The following is a 16,296-nucleotide window of genomic DNA, read 5'->3' on the forward strand; positions in this document are numbered from 1 at the left end:
CGATGTGCACTCAACTGCATCTCAATTGTAGTCGGTGGCAGTTGCTGGCGTTGCCAACTATTCTTGGCAAAAAAAGATAAGGTTATAGTAGATGTAGCATGTAATTCAGTTGACTTGAAAACTTTTTTATATAATTATTTGCAACTGAATTTAATTAGGAGTTTGTTAAAACTTTAATTAGGATGAATTAATTTTTCCATTTTTCCTTTCTTCATAAATGACAATCTAATAATAAATAGCTGTCGTATTCATACTGGAAGCTATATTTTTCCAACAAGGTATTAGAAATTAATGAATTTCTATAAATAAGTGAATGAATGAAAAAGTATACTTTAAAAGTTATTCTTAAAAAAAGATTTGTTTTGCAAGTAGAGAAGTGCTTTACATGAAATATTAATGTACGTGTTAATAATAATTGTTGTAATACAAACGAAATTCTAGTTGTTTTGCACAAGTGAACGTTATAAATATATCGATAACTGGGTTCACCTGACCTGCGCACTTTTGGCCCATGCCGCAAACAGTTGGCAACGCCAACAACGAATGTATAGTATCGAATCGATAAATTGAATAATATTGTTGATCAGCCAGTTTCAAGCCGAGAGTTTCGCAGCATTTGCAAACCTCGCTTGGCAGTCGTCGTGCGCGTTCCTTGCGCTAGTGAAAATCGCAAACTAATTGTGCATAAACAAAACATAAAGCAGCAGCAGCAACAACAGCAACAACAACAACAACCGTAACTGGGCGAGCAAAACAAGTTTTGGTAATTAGCATGCACATATATTGAATTTGATTGTTAACGTTGGGGTATTTTTGAGCGCATGATTTGCTGTCGCCAGCTAAATAAATAATAATTATTTTGAACAATTTATATGCTACTGTCATTGCCAGCGTCGCCGCCAGACATACACCAAGTATATAGCATATAGTATATGCACTATATATAGATAATCGTTAAACGCTGCGACTGTGACGATGGCTTCTGCTGGGAAGTGCGCAATTGCTGCCGTCACCATATTTGCTCTTCTGCTGACGCATGAGGGTGTTGTCGATGCCCGCCGTAACCAGGGTAACAACCAGCGCAAAACCTCATCCAGCAGCAACTCGGGCCATGTGACTCAGCCCAGCTACAACGCCAACAATAATGGAGGCAGCAACTCCCACGCCGATGTGGCCAAATTGAGCTATCCCAATTACAACTCGCAGCCGAATCGTCCGGCCAATAGCCCGGCCAATAGCCCGCCCGCCGCTGGCTGGAATGTACCGCAGGGCCCACCACCCGCCTACTCCGCCTCGAATCCGGTTGGTGGCAGCCATACCAACATGCATGAGCCTCCACCGGCCTATCATGCACCCAACTATGGCGCCGCACCCGGCGGAAATGTACACCAGCCGATAACAGCCAACCAGAATCATGGTCAGCAATATGGTGGCGTACAGCCCGCTGGCGGTTATAATCCATCTGGCAATTATATGCCTGGAGGCGGCTATCAACCGGGTGGCTCTTATCCAGGACAGGGCGGCTATCATCCGGCTGCAGCACCGCCACCAGGCGCCACTTACTACCAGTCTGGCTCAGCTCTACCGCCAGGCGCCACCTACTACGCCCAGCCGCCGCAACAATCTTCCTCTGGCCTGGGCTTCGGTAAGTCAATTGAATATATATATATATATATTTTTATATTTACAGCAATTAATGCCAAACTTTTCATCTAGGCACCGGCCTGATCGCCGGTGGCCTGGGCGGCGCTTTACTGGGTCATGCGCTGACACCTTCCGGCGGCTCCTCGCAGCCCGCGGCTGCGGCACCAGCTGCAGCTGGCGGTCAGGATCGCATCATTATTATCAACAATGGTGTGCCAGTGAATGCCAGCGATGGCACCACTGTCATCAATGCCGCTGGCGCAGCTGCTAATCCAGTGAATGGCACCCAAACCGCAGCCGATGCTGCGCCCGCACAGCTGGCACCATTCTCGCCCGAAGGCGCCAACATGACCATGGCCAATGGCACCGATGCGGCTGGCGCAGCAGCAGCAGCACCACCACCACCCGCACCGGGCAACATTATATGCGTTCCGCACAAGGTCAACGAAACGGATCCGGCTGACAGCAGCAAAATGATTGAAGTGGAGAAAATTGCTTGTTATCCGGCACCAGCGCCGCAAGCTGCTGCACCCGGCGCTGAGCCGGTACCGCTGGCACCAATGGCACCGCCCATGGCCACCAGCCAGGCGCCACCAGCCATGCTGGCACCCGACCAGGCAGCTGTGCGCTCCAACACCAGCGCTGGCAATCAGCTGCAGGCCGCCTGGCCCCTGCTGGCTGCCCTCTTTGGCGGCTTGCTGCTGCGCTTTGTGGCTGGCGCTGGCAACTAGAAACGTCGCGAATGTTTCCAATTATTGCTTTCAGCTCTTAGCTCGCGCCATCCCACAACACAGTAAAAATAATCAACCCCTAAGCCACGCCCCCAACAAAAACAAACACAGCCCACGAGCTCGCACTGCAGCGTATTTTTTTTTTGTATTATTCATGTTGTTTTTTCCTTTTTTTTTTTTTTGAAATTGTAAATTATGCATTGTTAACTAGTATTTGTCCGTAGAGTATTCGTAATTTGTAGATAACTTTGCTTGATTATTGGTCAAGTGTGATGATAATTATGTTCTGGATAATGATAAGGGCAGCTAATCCCGCCAGCTGGCATGGATATATCGAAACTGTGAATCTCGTAAAAAATGTTATTACTTATGTATAGAAAAGCCACGAACATTCGAATGTGAACCCTTTTAAAGGGAGCCAACGCACTCCCCCACTCCAACTCCAACTCCCAAACCCGACAACCCTCGAGCACTTTTTAAAAGACATCTCTCAGTGTATAACGTATATGAAGATATATAGATATATAGATATATATGTGTAGTAATTGTTGCTTAAGTATTATATAGATGCTTGAAATCAGTTGCAACTTATTTATTCGGCACTTGTTATAAATTTGTTTCTTGTTTTTTTTTTTTGGGTTATTGTCTCGTATTGTTTAAATAATTGTTTCTATTTTTTGGTCAATTGATTCGAATAAAAGCTTTAACATCACGCCGCACTCCAAGCGCCAAGCTGGTCTTTTTCTTCAGTAGCAGCAACAACAATGAATCATCAATTATCGGGCCTAGCCGATCCAGCAAGATCTCTCTTTCTCTTCCATATTATAGACTGCACCCCAACAAAACTTTCACCCGATTGGGAGCTTAGCTCCCAGCTTGCCAAGGCCCAAGCAACTTACAAGCCCTCCATCTGCGTAGAGCACATGATTTCACGCTATGGCAACTATTTGGATCAACAGACACAAAGTGATATTTAGCCAATTAATTGCCCAGCCTCGGGGAATTTTCCCCCAACTGGCGAGTCGAGCTACTGAGAATCTGTGCATTTCAATCAACTGGAACAGAAATACATATTAATAGCGTAGTTATCCAATCATGAGCAAAGCCTTTGCAATTGCACAAATTGTGCCCAATATATGTAGGTATATAGGATATGGTTATAAGCTATAAATCTGGAACCCATCAACAATTTGTTGACGAGCTGAGTCGTCCGCCTGTCTGTCTGTCTGTCTGTCTGACTAGCTAGACAGGCATTAAATTCTCGTATACCCTAGACAGCACGGGTTAATCTCTTTATCTCGAGGATTATAAGCGCTAGCTGCTCCAAACTTGGTTTAGTGGGTATAGGTAACGCATATATGTATATAGATCGGGAATAATTCACTTTTTAGATAACTCCACTTAGTGAAAGGCATAGCCTCTTCCATTTACATATTGGGCATCATTTTTGGGTAATATCCATTTTGATTGGGAACGGACTGTCAACCGAAGCTGTACTTAGTCTAGATTTCCCATAGTGTGTAGCTGGGTGAAGCAGAAGCTCGGCGAGTTTGTAGAAATGTGTACTCAATGGTTCGAAAGCTTGTTCAGGGTATCTCCTAGTCGGCCAGTCCCGACTAGCACACTTACTTTCTGGCTTTCGGCCAGGTCAATACTACATCCCATACACTAGCCTTGAATTGCTTGGATTGGATTACTTGGAGGCCAGGACAAGACTGATGTACAAATCCAAGCCAAAGATAAGGACGGTAAAAAGTGTGGTAAAGATTTGGCAGCATTCAAGTCCCAAAATTGAGTCAACTTCAATTATTCAACAAATTTGTACAAGTCAATGCCAAATTGGCATTACTAATGGAAGCTAAGACAAGGCTACGACTGACAGGAAAGAGGATTTGTTTGCGGGGAGAGTTTAGAAAAATCGTTTTTAGTTAAAGTTTATAAAACTTTATTTTTTTTTTTTATAAGGTAAACCATGTGTTTGTCTTTGATTAAAAACAGAGCTTGTATAAAATTTGATGGTTTTATCTTTTAGTTTTTATATATCTTTACTCCGCGTCATCATCCTCATCATCGTTGGAGCTAATTCTGAAGTAGCGCAGCTCGTACGAGTCCTTCTCGTTGGCAACAACACGGATCCAATCGCGCAGGCTGTTCTTCTTCAGGTACTTCTTGGTCAAGTACTTGAGGTAGGCCTTCGAGAAGTGCACATCGGAGCTGACATGGAGCTTCATCTTGGAGCGCTCAAAGGTGACATTGTTGCCCAGATTGTTCACCTTGCCGTTGACCTTAAGGCGAGCCTTCACGTACTTCTCCTGCGAAGCCAAAAGACATTCATCAATTAGAAGAGTACGGCAATGGTGTATGTAAATTTCTATATATACATATATATATATATATATCTATGCACAGTGTAGTGCTGTCTCTTTCTTTGTTAAGGCCAAAAGTCTAATGGAATTGCGAACAAAAGGCCCAAATAAAGAAGAGTGACCAATTTTTTAATATGCCACTGAGTACACTGCCTTCAGAGCGACGTGGCCAAAAGGCCTTCACTCTCTGACGGCAAATCGGCGTGGCCTAAAATAACAATATATAAACATAAATATTTAGATGGATGCGTGTATGGCTTACAGCTGTATTACCTGTTCCGTAGCGGCGGCGACAACAACAACAACAACATTGGGAGCTGAGAGTTTTGGGCTGGCGCCCTGCTATATTGGAAAATGCGCGTGCAGCGGCATAGACAACAAAAGGTTTCCCCTTCGAATTGGCTTTAAGATTTATTTGCTTCGTGGAGAAACCTGCAGCGTGACAGAGTATCAATTGTACACGCCTGTAGCAGGGCGCACTATGAATTTTGGCTCGACGCAACACGGATGTGACACGTACAACCCAGGGCCCACCACGTGGCGGTACACATAGCACGACTTGACGCTGTTCACAGACGGTTGCACCAACTGGCCAGACCCGGTACTGGCGATCAGTGGCTACCCCGTTGTGCAGTGTCCAGAGCCCCTTTGTCAGCAGCGCGCGTGAAGCGCGACAGAAAAGGTTTGACAAAAAAAAAAGAAGTAATATATATACATAACATGATTTGCAAAGGCCGCCATGATTATGACAATCGATAAACATATATCGATAGCTGTGTGGAAGCAGCATGACAAAATGGCCACAGTGACGACGTGCAGAGACATGTTCGATTTCCAGTGTTCCAGCAGTTGTTAACCGCACGTGCAGACTTTTTGTTTGGCAACGTTCAGTTTAATCGCTATTGAAATACTTTGATATAACCACAACTTTTTATCCAGAGCCTCTGGCTGTTTGCGGCAATGAAAAGCTTGGTGTGGTATCATAGACGCTCTGACGTCACTGTTGCCCATTGTCATTGAGGTTATGATGTTCTGCTCCTGGTGATGCGTGAAGCATGTTGTTGTTTTGGGTTAGAAACATTCGACGGCGGAGGCGGGGTACTTACGAAATCTGCAACATCCATAATGTTATCCTCAGCAATGTTGGTGCAGTCGATGGTGAAACGCAACGAGACCTTCTTCTTCTTCTGGCCCTTGCCGCGCAGCACATTCTTCTTTACAACCTTGCTGGGCACTGCCGCTGGTGTGGCTGGCTTCAGCTTGGGCTTGGCTACAACCGGCTTAGCAGCGGGCTTGGCAGCAGCCGCAGCTGGAACGGCGGCGGCAGCAGCAGCAGCAGCAACTGGTGCAGCCTTGGCTGCAGCAGGAGCTGCCTTCTTAGCTGGGGGCGCAGCAGCGGCAGTGGTAGCTGCCTTCTTGGTAGCCGCAGGAGCTGCCTTGGCGTCTTTCTTGGGCGCGGCAGCAGCAGCTGCTGGTGCCTTCTTGGCGGCATCCTTAGCAGCGGCGGGCTTGGCAGCAGCTGGCTTAGCAGCAGCAGCGGGCTTGGCTGCGGCGGCGGCCTTAACGTCCTTAGCGGCTTCCGGCGCCTTCTTTACGTTCTTGGCGGCAGCAGCTGCAGGCTTGGCGGCCTCAGCAGCTTTGGGCTTCTCAACCTTGCCCTTAGCCGCGGCTGGCGCAGCCTTCTTTTCGGCTGGCTTAGCAGCCTTGGTATCACCCTTGTTGGTCTTGGCCTGTAAACATTCAATGCGAAGCTTAGATAAAGTTTACGTAAGATATTTACGCCATCACGTGTTTTAGCACAAATCTCAACGTGTATGCACGCAAAACAGCTCTAGCTTAAATATTTTGCATTTTATTTCCATTATTTAAGTGTGATGGCGCAACATTTTTATGATTTTACTTGAGCACTTACAGTTGGAGCCATCCTATTACTCGAAAACCACGGAGGAAAAGAACCAAAACCTAGAGATGTACAAAAGTCATCGATTTTTTCACCGATTGCTGATTGTTTTCAGTGCTTGTAAACGCTATTTTTTATATTACATTTATACAGCACTGCACATTAAAAGTTTGGTATTTCTATGGTATTTTATGGTATTTTGATACTAAAGTTGTACAGTCACACTGAACGCTAATTTTAGCATTTCACGATTTTTGGTCTTCTTGATTGCATTTAGATTGGTCATACTGAAGTGAGCAGCCAGCACAAGTGAACCACAAACGAAAGCGATAGCTAGTTTTTTTTTGTTGTTGGTTAAAAAGAGTAAAGTGAAAACTGCGTTTCTTATACAATTATATATCAAGTACAATCATGAAGTTCCAATATAAAGAGGAGCATGCATTTGAGAAGCGTCGCGCCGAAGGGGACAAGATCCGCCGTAAATATCCGGACCGTGTGCCCGTAAGTACATTTTTTGTATTTTTATTTATTTCTATATATGTATTCGTACTCTATACTGTGTATATTCTGTGTGTGTGTGTGTGTGTGTGTGCGTTGCTTGTATGTATGCGATTGTTTTGCGTCGTTCTATTTAGTTATGTGTTGTTGTTATTACTGCACACATATGTATGTACATACACACACACACTGCGGGGAAAATCAATAATGCGCAAATTGGCTCTAGAAGTAATTGTTAATATTTTAATGACCATTTCTGTGCCTTTAATGGCCAACTACAGCTTTTCGCATATGCTACATGAATATAAAATACACTCGTCAGAGTCAACACTTGCTAAATCTCGAGTGAAAATCAAACAAATTGACGCACATACATACACTCACACACACGCAAACAACGGGCTTTGTTCAGTTTGTGTGCGTGTGTGTGAGAGAGCGAGCTGCTAGCTGACTCGCTTGCTCAGCTGTTGTGCTGTTGTTGTTTTTCATTTGGCTGGTGTTGTCTCTCCCCCCTCTCCTCTCCTACACACACGCAGGCACAGCGTCAGCCCCTGAGCCCCCTATCAAAGCACACGGCCAACCAGTTGTTTTTTTTGATTTTATATCAAAAACATTTTTTGTTTGTTGACTTGCAAAAACGCACGCCAGACAGCTTGAAAACTGCGCATAAAAAAAATAAAAACAAAATTCAGCCGTTCGCACACACAAACACGAAGTCCATGATTTTTGGCTAATATTAAAAATTCTTGTTTTGTTTTTCCATTTGCATTGAGTCCACAATTAGTCATAGCGATTTGTTCTCTTTGTTTGTTTGCCTATTTCACCATATGCAGTTGTTGTTGCTGCGCGTAAAAACACACACACAAACACACACATAAGCATTCACACCGAAAGCTCACTCTCTCGCCCTCCCCCTCTCACGTTATCAGCAACCTATTTTCCTTACCAGAAGCTTTACAGGCTGCTGCTGCCTGTTTTTATGCACCTTTTCCGCCTCCCCGTCACACTCTATACATTTGAAGTTTTCTTATTTCTCGTTCTGTATTTATTATTATTCAACAATTTCAACGCTTTGCTTGTTTTGTGTGTTCACTCAATTTTGTATTTTGGCAAGCAGCACAACACAAATCACATAACAGCTGACGACAAACCAAATGCAGGCAAGGCCAGCTGGTCGCAGTCTAATTATGTCCATATATATATTTATATATATATATATATATATACTTTAATTATATACATACGCACATACATACATTCATACAAATATATGCTAAACAATAGACCACCTTCACCTTGAGCGCGGCCAGTGACACCACACCCCACCACAGCTTCTTTTGGCTAAATTGCTAAGCTTCAGTTAACAGCAATGTTAAAGAACATTCACGGCTAACAGCTATTTCTAACATTTGCTATTATCAAATTGTTATATATTGTATTTGTTTTTTTTTTTTTCGTATTCGCCTTGCTACACACAAAAATGCAATTACATTTACAGTAAATATTTGAGCATGAGTGTGCACCCACACAGACAAACACCTATATGTGTATCTATACGTGTTTTTGATTTATCGGTGTGTCGTCACGTAGTCGCGTTTTGGAAGACGCAGTTTATTTCGTTTTCATACCGTTTAATGTCCATCTCCTGCCCCCCTTGCCGTAATTTATACCCATTGAAAATACCATCTAAAATGCAATATTGCTTTGTGCAACAGTATGTAGCAGATAGAAGGAGGCAGTTTCAACCTCCTGATGTATAGATGTATATACATATATATTCTTGGTCAACAGTAGAGTCGACGGTGCGTCTCGGTCTCGAAGACTAGGGACTTCGAATTTGCAAGATTATGTTCGCATTTAAGTCCATTATAAAACGGTCGATAACTATCCCGTTCCGATAACTGCCCGTCTAATTGCCTGTTTGTTCATACTTACCTCTCGGAAACTGGAGCTAGAGATTAGAAATTAGAAAAATATTTTCTTATTTACCTAACTGATAACGCATATTATCAAATTATCGATAGTCTCATCCCAACTTACCCGGAAACGATAATAGATCGATGTTCCAGATTTTCTTTTTGGCATGCCACTAAGATTATATATGTATGTATAAGGCATATTTTAATTTTGATTTTGGTATATACAAGCACATTTAAGCTATGGAAATTGCATAAAATCCGATCTTAAACTTATCGCTGTCGTTTTTCTTTCACAGGTGATTGTTGAGAAGGCACCAAAGGCGCGCATTGGCGATTTGGACAAAAAGAAGTATCTGGTGCCATCTGATTTGACCGTCGGCCAGTTTTACTTCCTCATACGCAAACGCATCCACCTGCGTCCCGAGGATGCACTCTTCTTCTTCGTCAACAATGTCATTCCTCCAACATCTGCAACAATGGGCTCATTGTACCAGGTAAGAGCCGACTTTTATCTGGCTCAATTCTCCCTTTAATCACACATCATTTCTCTCTCCTTTATCTTTTTCTGGCACAGGAGCATCACGAGGAGGATTACTTCCTGTACATAGCCTACTCCGATGAGAATGTCTATGGCATGGACAAATAAATACCGACTGCATCTCTCCAAAGCGGCAGGCGTTTTGAACCCATGCAACAACCTATACAGAAAATTATATATATAAACATATATTTTACGTTTAGCATGCAATTGAAAAAAATGCGAAAAAAAAAAACACAAAAAAAAGATAGCTAAACAAATTGTGCAGGTCTAAGGCGGTAAAATATTGAAAGAAAAAAAAAACAAAAACAAAACAAAACAAACAAAAACAACTTAAAAAGATCTTAAAAAATGAAAACAAAAAAAAAAGAATTGTAAGACAAAAACAAATGTTATGTGAAAATTATTTTATATAAAACATTTTCTATACGCGCTAGTATTTCAAATTACCTATGCTTTAACAATTTTCACTTGGCACCGTTTTGTTCAGTTTAACTTCCTGCTTTACTTGTGTACCGTGCAATCTATATCATTTTGTAAGGTACTTTACCTTATTTCCCGATTCTTTTTCTTTCTTTTGTGTAATAATAATACAACAAAATTTTGTGCATATTTAGTGTGTATGGTTACAAATAGGACTCTCTTGGTTAAGCGTACAGTAATTAATCTACTATTAATTAAATAAATAAAAAAAAAAAAATATATATAAAACTTGACTGGTTTAAAAAAGAAAGGAACAACAAAATTCGGCAGTTCCATCAGCTGTTATTTGTCTTTATCGGCTAAAGGGGAACAAAGGTTTGCCTGATAAGGTCATATAAAAAACATTTAAATCTCATCTTTTTGTTTAAACCAAGTTCAAGTGTTGATTTCGATAAATGTTGTCAATTTTTAAAATCGATAACAAAGTGGCAGCTAAAATGAATTAGCAGCGCTGTTTTTTGAATTATCGCTAGCAGTATTGTGCATAACATGTTATGTTAGCGCGTTAACAGTTGATTTTAGCATAACGTCTGTATTTGCAATAACAGCACCATTTTGAGCTTTACATTAACAACGACTGTTGTTTAGCCGGAGTTTAGACGTGTGTTTTTTTTTATGCAGGCAATAGGTTGGCAGGCTTTGCACATTTATTCATAATTAAGTTATTGTTTTTATGTGAAACGAATCAACTGCACCAGTGCAAACGAGTTGCTAACCAAATAATACGTGTTCGCGTATTTGCATTACGAAAATAAAACACGAAACAGGTAAAATAAAAAAAGAGTAAAAACGATGTTTTCCAGTTTACAAGGCGACGACGGCTCGTTACAAAACAGGCGCCGTTGCGGCCTAAGTGCAGAAGTGTTTGTTTTTTTAATGTTTTCTTGTTTTTGTTGCTGCTGTTGTCAAGTACAGCTTGTGACGAATGAAAAATAGCGCAGTTTTGCAGTATTATTAGTTTTGTTGTTGTCATGTCAAACGGCTGCAGCGAGTGCAATTGATTTTTGTTTAGTGCTGTTTCGTGACGCATTTAGTCTTTGTCGTTGCCCTGGCTCTTTGTTGCTGTTGTTATCGTTATTGGTTTCGTTGTCCAATGGCCAGACGACTCTGCGCCATTTGCCACCCCAAAAAAGAAAAAACAAAACCTAACAGCGATTAACGGCACAACTGCAGCAGTGGTAACTTCTGCATGTCAAGGAAGCTTTCACACTTTGGCCACACAGCATTTTTATTCAATTAACATACATACATACATTTAATATACGTGTTGTATGGCGTGTTGTACGGCGAGCAACAACAAAACCCAGACAAACAGCTGATTAAGCAGCAGCTACCACTACTACCACGCGCCTATTGTATCCGCACAAGCAAACGTGAGTCTGTGTGTGTGTGTGTGTGTGTGTGTGTGCGTATCACGTTATGACGAGCAGAATTAAGTGTGTTAATGTCCACTCTTTGCTGCTGATCAGCATTTTGTTGTTGCTGCTGCTGCCACGCTTTACAGAACCCAAACACACACATATACATATATGCTTAAACGTACGCGCGCGTGAGTGTGTGTGTGTGTGTGTGTTGTGTGCTCCGTTTTTGCTGGGAACTATGTGGATTCATTTTATTGGTGCTCAAGTATCGTATGATAATCCATTGTTGTTGTGCTTTTCCCGCGCGCACTAAAACTCATACACACACGTATTTTTAGTTGCTGCGTTGCCAACTAACAGAATAATTGTAGTACACCAGATAGAACTAGCGACATAGTTGCTGTTGCGGCTATTTCGAAATAAAGGTCAAGAAAAAAAAAAGCTACTTATGTATGCATGTGTGTCACAACGAATATTGAATGCTCTCATGTTATCTTATATTTCTGCGATTTGTTCACCCATCAATCTTAGCTCGTAGTTCTGTGTAAATACACTAGATCAAATTTGTTCAATTAATTTATCAAATTAATAAATTATACGCTGTTGCACGATACGACAAGCTTGTCATACAAGTTCAGCATAAATGATCAGCATTTAGCAGCTCTATGGCAACGCCCCTACAACTCAAAAGCAATCAACAATCTGGCAGCACTAAAAATACAAACAGTCGCACTTTTAAATAATTGAAGCTTAATTTGTGCATGTGTTATTATATATTTATTGTTTGTTTTTATTTAATTTTCTTATCGTTTAGTAGCTGCTTGAAGGCACAGAAAAGCGCTTAAATGTCACAACACAATAAAAAGGACACAGGCAGCCATGCGAATAGCACACGCCAGCGCAAACAGGACGACAGCAACAGCAACAAATGCCAAAAGAAACAGCAGACGCCCAATGGTAGCGCCAAGGGCAACAGCAACAGCAGCAACACCTCACTTACAGTTAGTAACAGCAGCAGCGGCAGCAGCAGAAGCAGCAGCAGCAGCGCTGCCAAAATGCAAACGCTCGCAGCGACACACACGAAGCCCAACAGCGGCGGCGGCAGCAGCAGCAGCAGCAGCAGCAGCAGCATCAACAAAACGCAGCTAAGCAAAAAGGATAAACAGCAAAAAGACAAAGAACGCATGGAACGCGCACAGCTGGTGCTCTGGCGTCATCCAATGCAGACGTCCAAATACTGTGCATTCGAGCTGATTGCACTGCTGCGCACCTGGAGCAGCAGGTGAGTGCGCAATGAATCCAATTATACACAATTACCTCCAACTTTAACTCTTTCTCTGTCTCTCTCGCTCTCTCGCTCTTTCGCTCTCTTACTCTTTTTTTTACCTCTTGCAGATTACTGAAGCAACGCGGCCTGTTGGCCGTTTTAATAGTATTAGGCATTGTATTTAGCATAATTTACAAACTAGATGGCCCACATCAGCTGCTCATTGAGCTGGTGCGTCGCAATACCTGGTTCTTTGTCTACTGGCTCGGCTTGGGCGTTCTCTCATCGGTGGGCCTGGGCACTGGCCTGCACACATTTCTGCTCTATCTGGGCCCCCACATAGCCAGCGTCACATTGGCCGCCTACGAGTGCAATTCACTCGATTTTCCCCAGCCGCCCTATCCCGACGAGTAAGTCCTGCACCGAATGCTCGCTCGCTGAATATTTTAATGTAACGCGTTTACGTTCTAATTTGCAGCATCATTTGTCCGGAGGAGCCGTATATGAAGCGCATGCCCAATATTTGGTCCATCATGTCTAAGGTGCGCCTGGAGGCGTTCCTTTGGGGCGCTGGCACTGCGTTGGGCGAATTGCCGCCATATTTTATGGCCAAGGCTGCACGCCTGTCTGGCTATGATCCGGACGATGCCGAGGAGCTGGCCGACTTTGAGGCGCTCAATGCCAAGCGTCATCAGAAGAACCTCAGTCTCATGGACAAGGGCAAGCTGTTCATGGAGCGTGTCGTGGAGCGTGTTGGCTTCTTTGGCATACTGGCCTGTGCAAGCGTATGTGTCTGCATCTATCCTAGATATTGTTGTTGCCTCATGTTGTTATTTGGTTGCGCCCGCAGATACCCAATCCGCTGTTCGATTTGGCCGGCATCACTTGCGGCCATTTTCTGGTGCCATTCTGGACATTCTTTGGCGCCACACTGATCGGCAAGGCCATCATCAAGATGCACATACAGAAGATATTTGTGATTATCGCATTCAATGAGACGCTCATCGAGCGGGCCGTCGATCTAATTGCCACGATGCCAATATTTGGTCGCAAGCTCCAACAGCCGTTCAAGGCATTCCTCGAGAACCAGAAGCAGCGACTGCATCGACAGCAGCGCGGACGCAACGCTAACGCCGCCGGCGCTGGTGATTCCGGTAATCTGCTATCAAAAATCTTTGAGACCTTTGTCATTGGCATGGTTTGCTATTTTGTGGTGTCGATTGTCAACTCCCTGGCCCAGAGCTATCACAAGCGGCTGCACAAGAAGCCGCGCCACGTGCCGCCGGCTGCCACGCCCAGCGCCAGCATTAAGAAACATAACAAGCCAAAGGCGCTGCGTGATTAGGCGCCTGCCCACAAATCCAACGGCTGTTGTCTCACCTATGCTAAATTCCTTGTTAATAGTTTTTTTTTCCCCACTGCTTCTATTTTTGTTTTTTTTTTTTGGTCGACAGTCGTCGGATTTTTATTATATCTTTTTTTTTTTGTTTTTGTTAGTCAAATTCCAGCGGCATTTTCAGAGTTTCACTTGTGCTACAAAAAAAAAAAAAAATATGTTATATCATATTTCCTTTGTTCTGGCAACTGGAGGCCAAGTGGAATTCCAAAATGGAACCGAAAAAAAATTTTAAATGATATTTTGTGCAAGTATTTCGAATGTATGTGCTAGCACGTGAAGGAGTGAAAGAGATGGCAGTGGCTGCTCACTTGAAATGACCGTAGTAGAGATACCCTAGAATAGACTAGTTAAAAAAGAAAGAAAAACAAACGCAAATTAAAGCAAAGCAAACACAACTGAAAAGGCAACCAATAATAAGCATGTCGCATGTTAATAATAAAAAACTGGTCAGTTGCCTTTTTTATGACCTTGTTTATTTTGTATTATTTCTATTTTTTCACTTTATGTGCGTTTCGCAATAACGAACGCCAATTGTTGTGCAGAAATTTGCTTCAAGATAAACAAAGACATACAAAACAAAATAGAAAAACAAATTTAAAAAGAAAAAAAAAAAAACAAAAAAAAACTAAACTAAATACTGAAAAATAAACTGAATTACAAATATGAAATGTAAACATTCTGTATTTCGGGGGCGCGGCTGATGAGCCCAAGTTTGGGAATTTGTTTGCGTAGGCCTAATGATGGATGACCCAAGGACTACAAATGTACTTATTTAGGTACAGTTTTTCATGCCAGCTAGCATTTCAGTTGTGTACAGTTGTATAAAAATGTTAGTTTAATGTGCTGTTATCTTGGGCCATGTTTATAGAGCTGATTCCATAGTGGTTCGGCATCAGATCTCAGGATCTGTTTGAGCTCTTTAGCTGTTATTTGGTATATAAGCTGGTGATACCATGATAGATTAAGCCCTTTTATGTGCGATATGAAATACCGTTAGGATCTGCAGAAACCACGTCATTTCGCATCATAACTCAGAAACTATATAAGTTATGATGCTGAAATTTGGTATTAATTCTCATTTAGCCCGATATGAAAAGGATTAGTTAGAAATGGGCCCGCAAATAGTTAGTCTGTTGAAATGTAATATGAAAAGGGAGCACAAACAGCCAAGGAATTTATGCCTCCCAGCAGATAGCTGAAATCTATCAACAAATTGATTTGTGATTTAATCACATGTATGCCACTGAACGGCGTCCATTATGTGGCCGAGATCCGGGCTCAGTTACACCCCAACTGTTGACAGTGCTGGCGGCGTTGGCTCATTAGGCCAAATGGCTTGGAGACCAGTTGGCAGGCAAATCCAGCTATGAAGGACATTTGCCTTTGGCTAACAGTTATACACGCTGCTGGCGTCGCACTTGTCGTTACGTTGACGATGTCGACTGCGATGCGAACGCGTTGCGAATGCCCAATTCAAGGGACAGCAGCAACAACAACAACAACAAGGACAACAACAACAACAACAACAAGGACTAACAAGTCATTCAGCAAGATGAAGCGCAATGTCAACAAGAAGACACGAGCCGGCGCAAAAGGACATGGGCTAGGGTACGTGCGAGATGTCAGTGTCCAAAAGCTTGGCACGTACATTAAATATTTTCATTTAGCTGTCAGCATTTATTTAAAATGGACACACACGCACACGCACACGCACACGCACACACATGTGTCAAAGGATAGCGTACAGTGCGAGCCCAACTATGCGCGTCAGACAGATTTCAGCTGCCACATTGAAAAGGCCAAATGCCTGCGGCCCTTCGCAGATAGTTGGTTTCCTTTCTTTTTTTGTAAGTTGTTGTTGTTGCGGAGCTGGGAGTTGGTAGGCGTCGCGCATGAATTCCAGTTGAATGCACAGGAGGCGCGCACTGGCCACACCCAGAAAGCGGCGCGCAGGACTACGGGCTGCGGGCGCAACGTGTTTGGCAAGGCAACAATAACAACAACAACAACAACAACTAACTATAGCTGCCATAGCCAAGGCCCCGCGCCCCACCAGCAGCATAAATTGAGCGCAAAGCAAAATAAGTTAGTCGGCGCACAAAAGCATGCAATGAAATTATGTGGCATGTGCAGAGCCCAGCCGGAAACAGATATGCTGCGTGAGAGTGTGTGAGAGAGGGAGAGAGAGAG

General features: G+C 43.0%; 4 protein-coding genes across 5 annotated transcripts; 3 read left to right on the plus strand and 1 right to left on the minus strand.

Moving 5' to 3' along the window:
- The first annotated feature begins 572 nt into the window (after positions 1-572).
- On the plus strand, positions 573-2,558 carry LOC135434526 (uncharacterized). The gene is made up of 3 exons (XM_064691136.1): positions 573-763; positions 892-1,645; positions 1,717-2,558. Exons 2-3 carry the CDS (start codon positions 976-978, stop codon positions 2,373-2,375), a joined length of 1,329 nt encoding a protein of 442 aa, XP_064547206.1. The 5' UTR covers positions 573-763; positions 892-975; the 3' UTR covers positions 2,376-2,558.
- A 1,738-nt stretch (positions 2,559-4,296) lies between these two features.
- Positions 4,297-6,793, minus strand: LOC135434527 (large ribosomal subunit protein eL22-like). Its single transcript, XM_064691137.1, has 3 exons — positions 6,654-6,793; positions 5,848-6,471; positions 4,297-4,687 (listed from the first exon to the last, which is right to left on the minus strand). Exons 1-3 carry the CDS (start codon positions 6,663-6,665, stop codon positions 4,421-4,423), a joined length of 903 nt encoding a protein of 300 aa, XP_064547207.1. The 5' UTR covers positions 6,666-6,793; the 3' UTR covers positions 4,297-4,420.
- A 138-nt stretch (positions 6,794-6,931) lies between these two features.
- On the plus strand, positions 6,932-10,296 carry Atg8a (Autophagy-related 8a). The gene is made up of 3 exons (XM_064691138.1): positions 6,932-7,142; positions 9,355-9,552; positions 9,633-10,296. The coding sequence occupies exons 1-3, from the start codon at positions 7,053-7,055 to the stop codon at positions 9,702-9,704; spliced, it is 360 nt and encodes a 119-aa protein (XP_064547208.1). The 5' UTR covers positions 6,932-7,052; the 3' UTR covers positions 9,705-10,296.
- A 387-nt stretch (positions 10,297-10,683) lies between these two features.
- On the plus strand, positions 10,684-14,567 carry Tango5 (Transport and Golgi organization 5). Of its 2 annotated transcripts, none has more exons than XM_064691135.1 (5): positions 10,684-10,846; positions 12,258-12,722; positions 12,836-13,117; positions 13,186-13,492; positions 13,558-14,567. In XM_064691135.1, the coding sequence occupies exons 2-5, from the start codon at positions 12,286-12,288 to the stop codon at positions 14,050-14,052; spliced, it is 1,521 nt and encodes a 506-aa protein (XP_064547205.1). In that variant the 5' UTR covers positions 10,684-10,846; positions 12,258-12,285; the 3' UTR covers positions 14,053-14,567. The 2 variants fall into 2 exon arrangements, with proteins under 2 accessions (XP_064547205.1, XP_064547204.1); XM_064691134.1 differs by having other exon boundaries at positions 10,685-10,846; positions 12,255-12,722.
- The last annotated feature ends 1,729 nt before the right edge of the window (positions 14,568-16,296 follow it).

Source organism: Drosophila montana, unplaced genomic scaffold, assembly GCF_035044405.1.
Source record: "Drosophila montana isolate Dmon_TW-CO22-7 unplaced genomic scaffold, ASM3504440v1 contig_3326_1, whole genome shotgun sequence".
In the NCBI taxonomy this organism is placed as follows: Eukaryota; Metazoa; Arthropoda; class Insecta; order Diptera; family Drosophilidae; genus Drosophila; species Drosophila montana.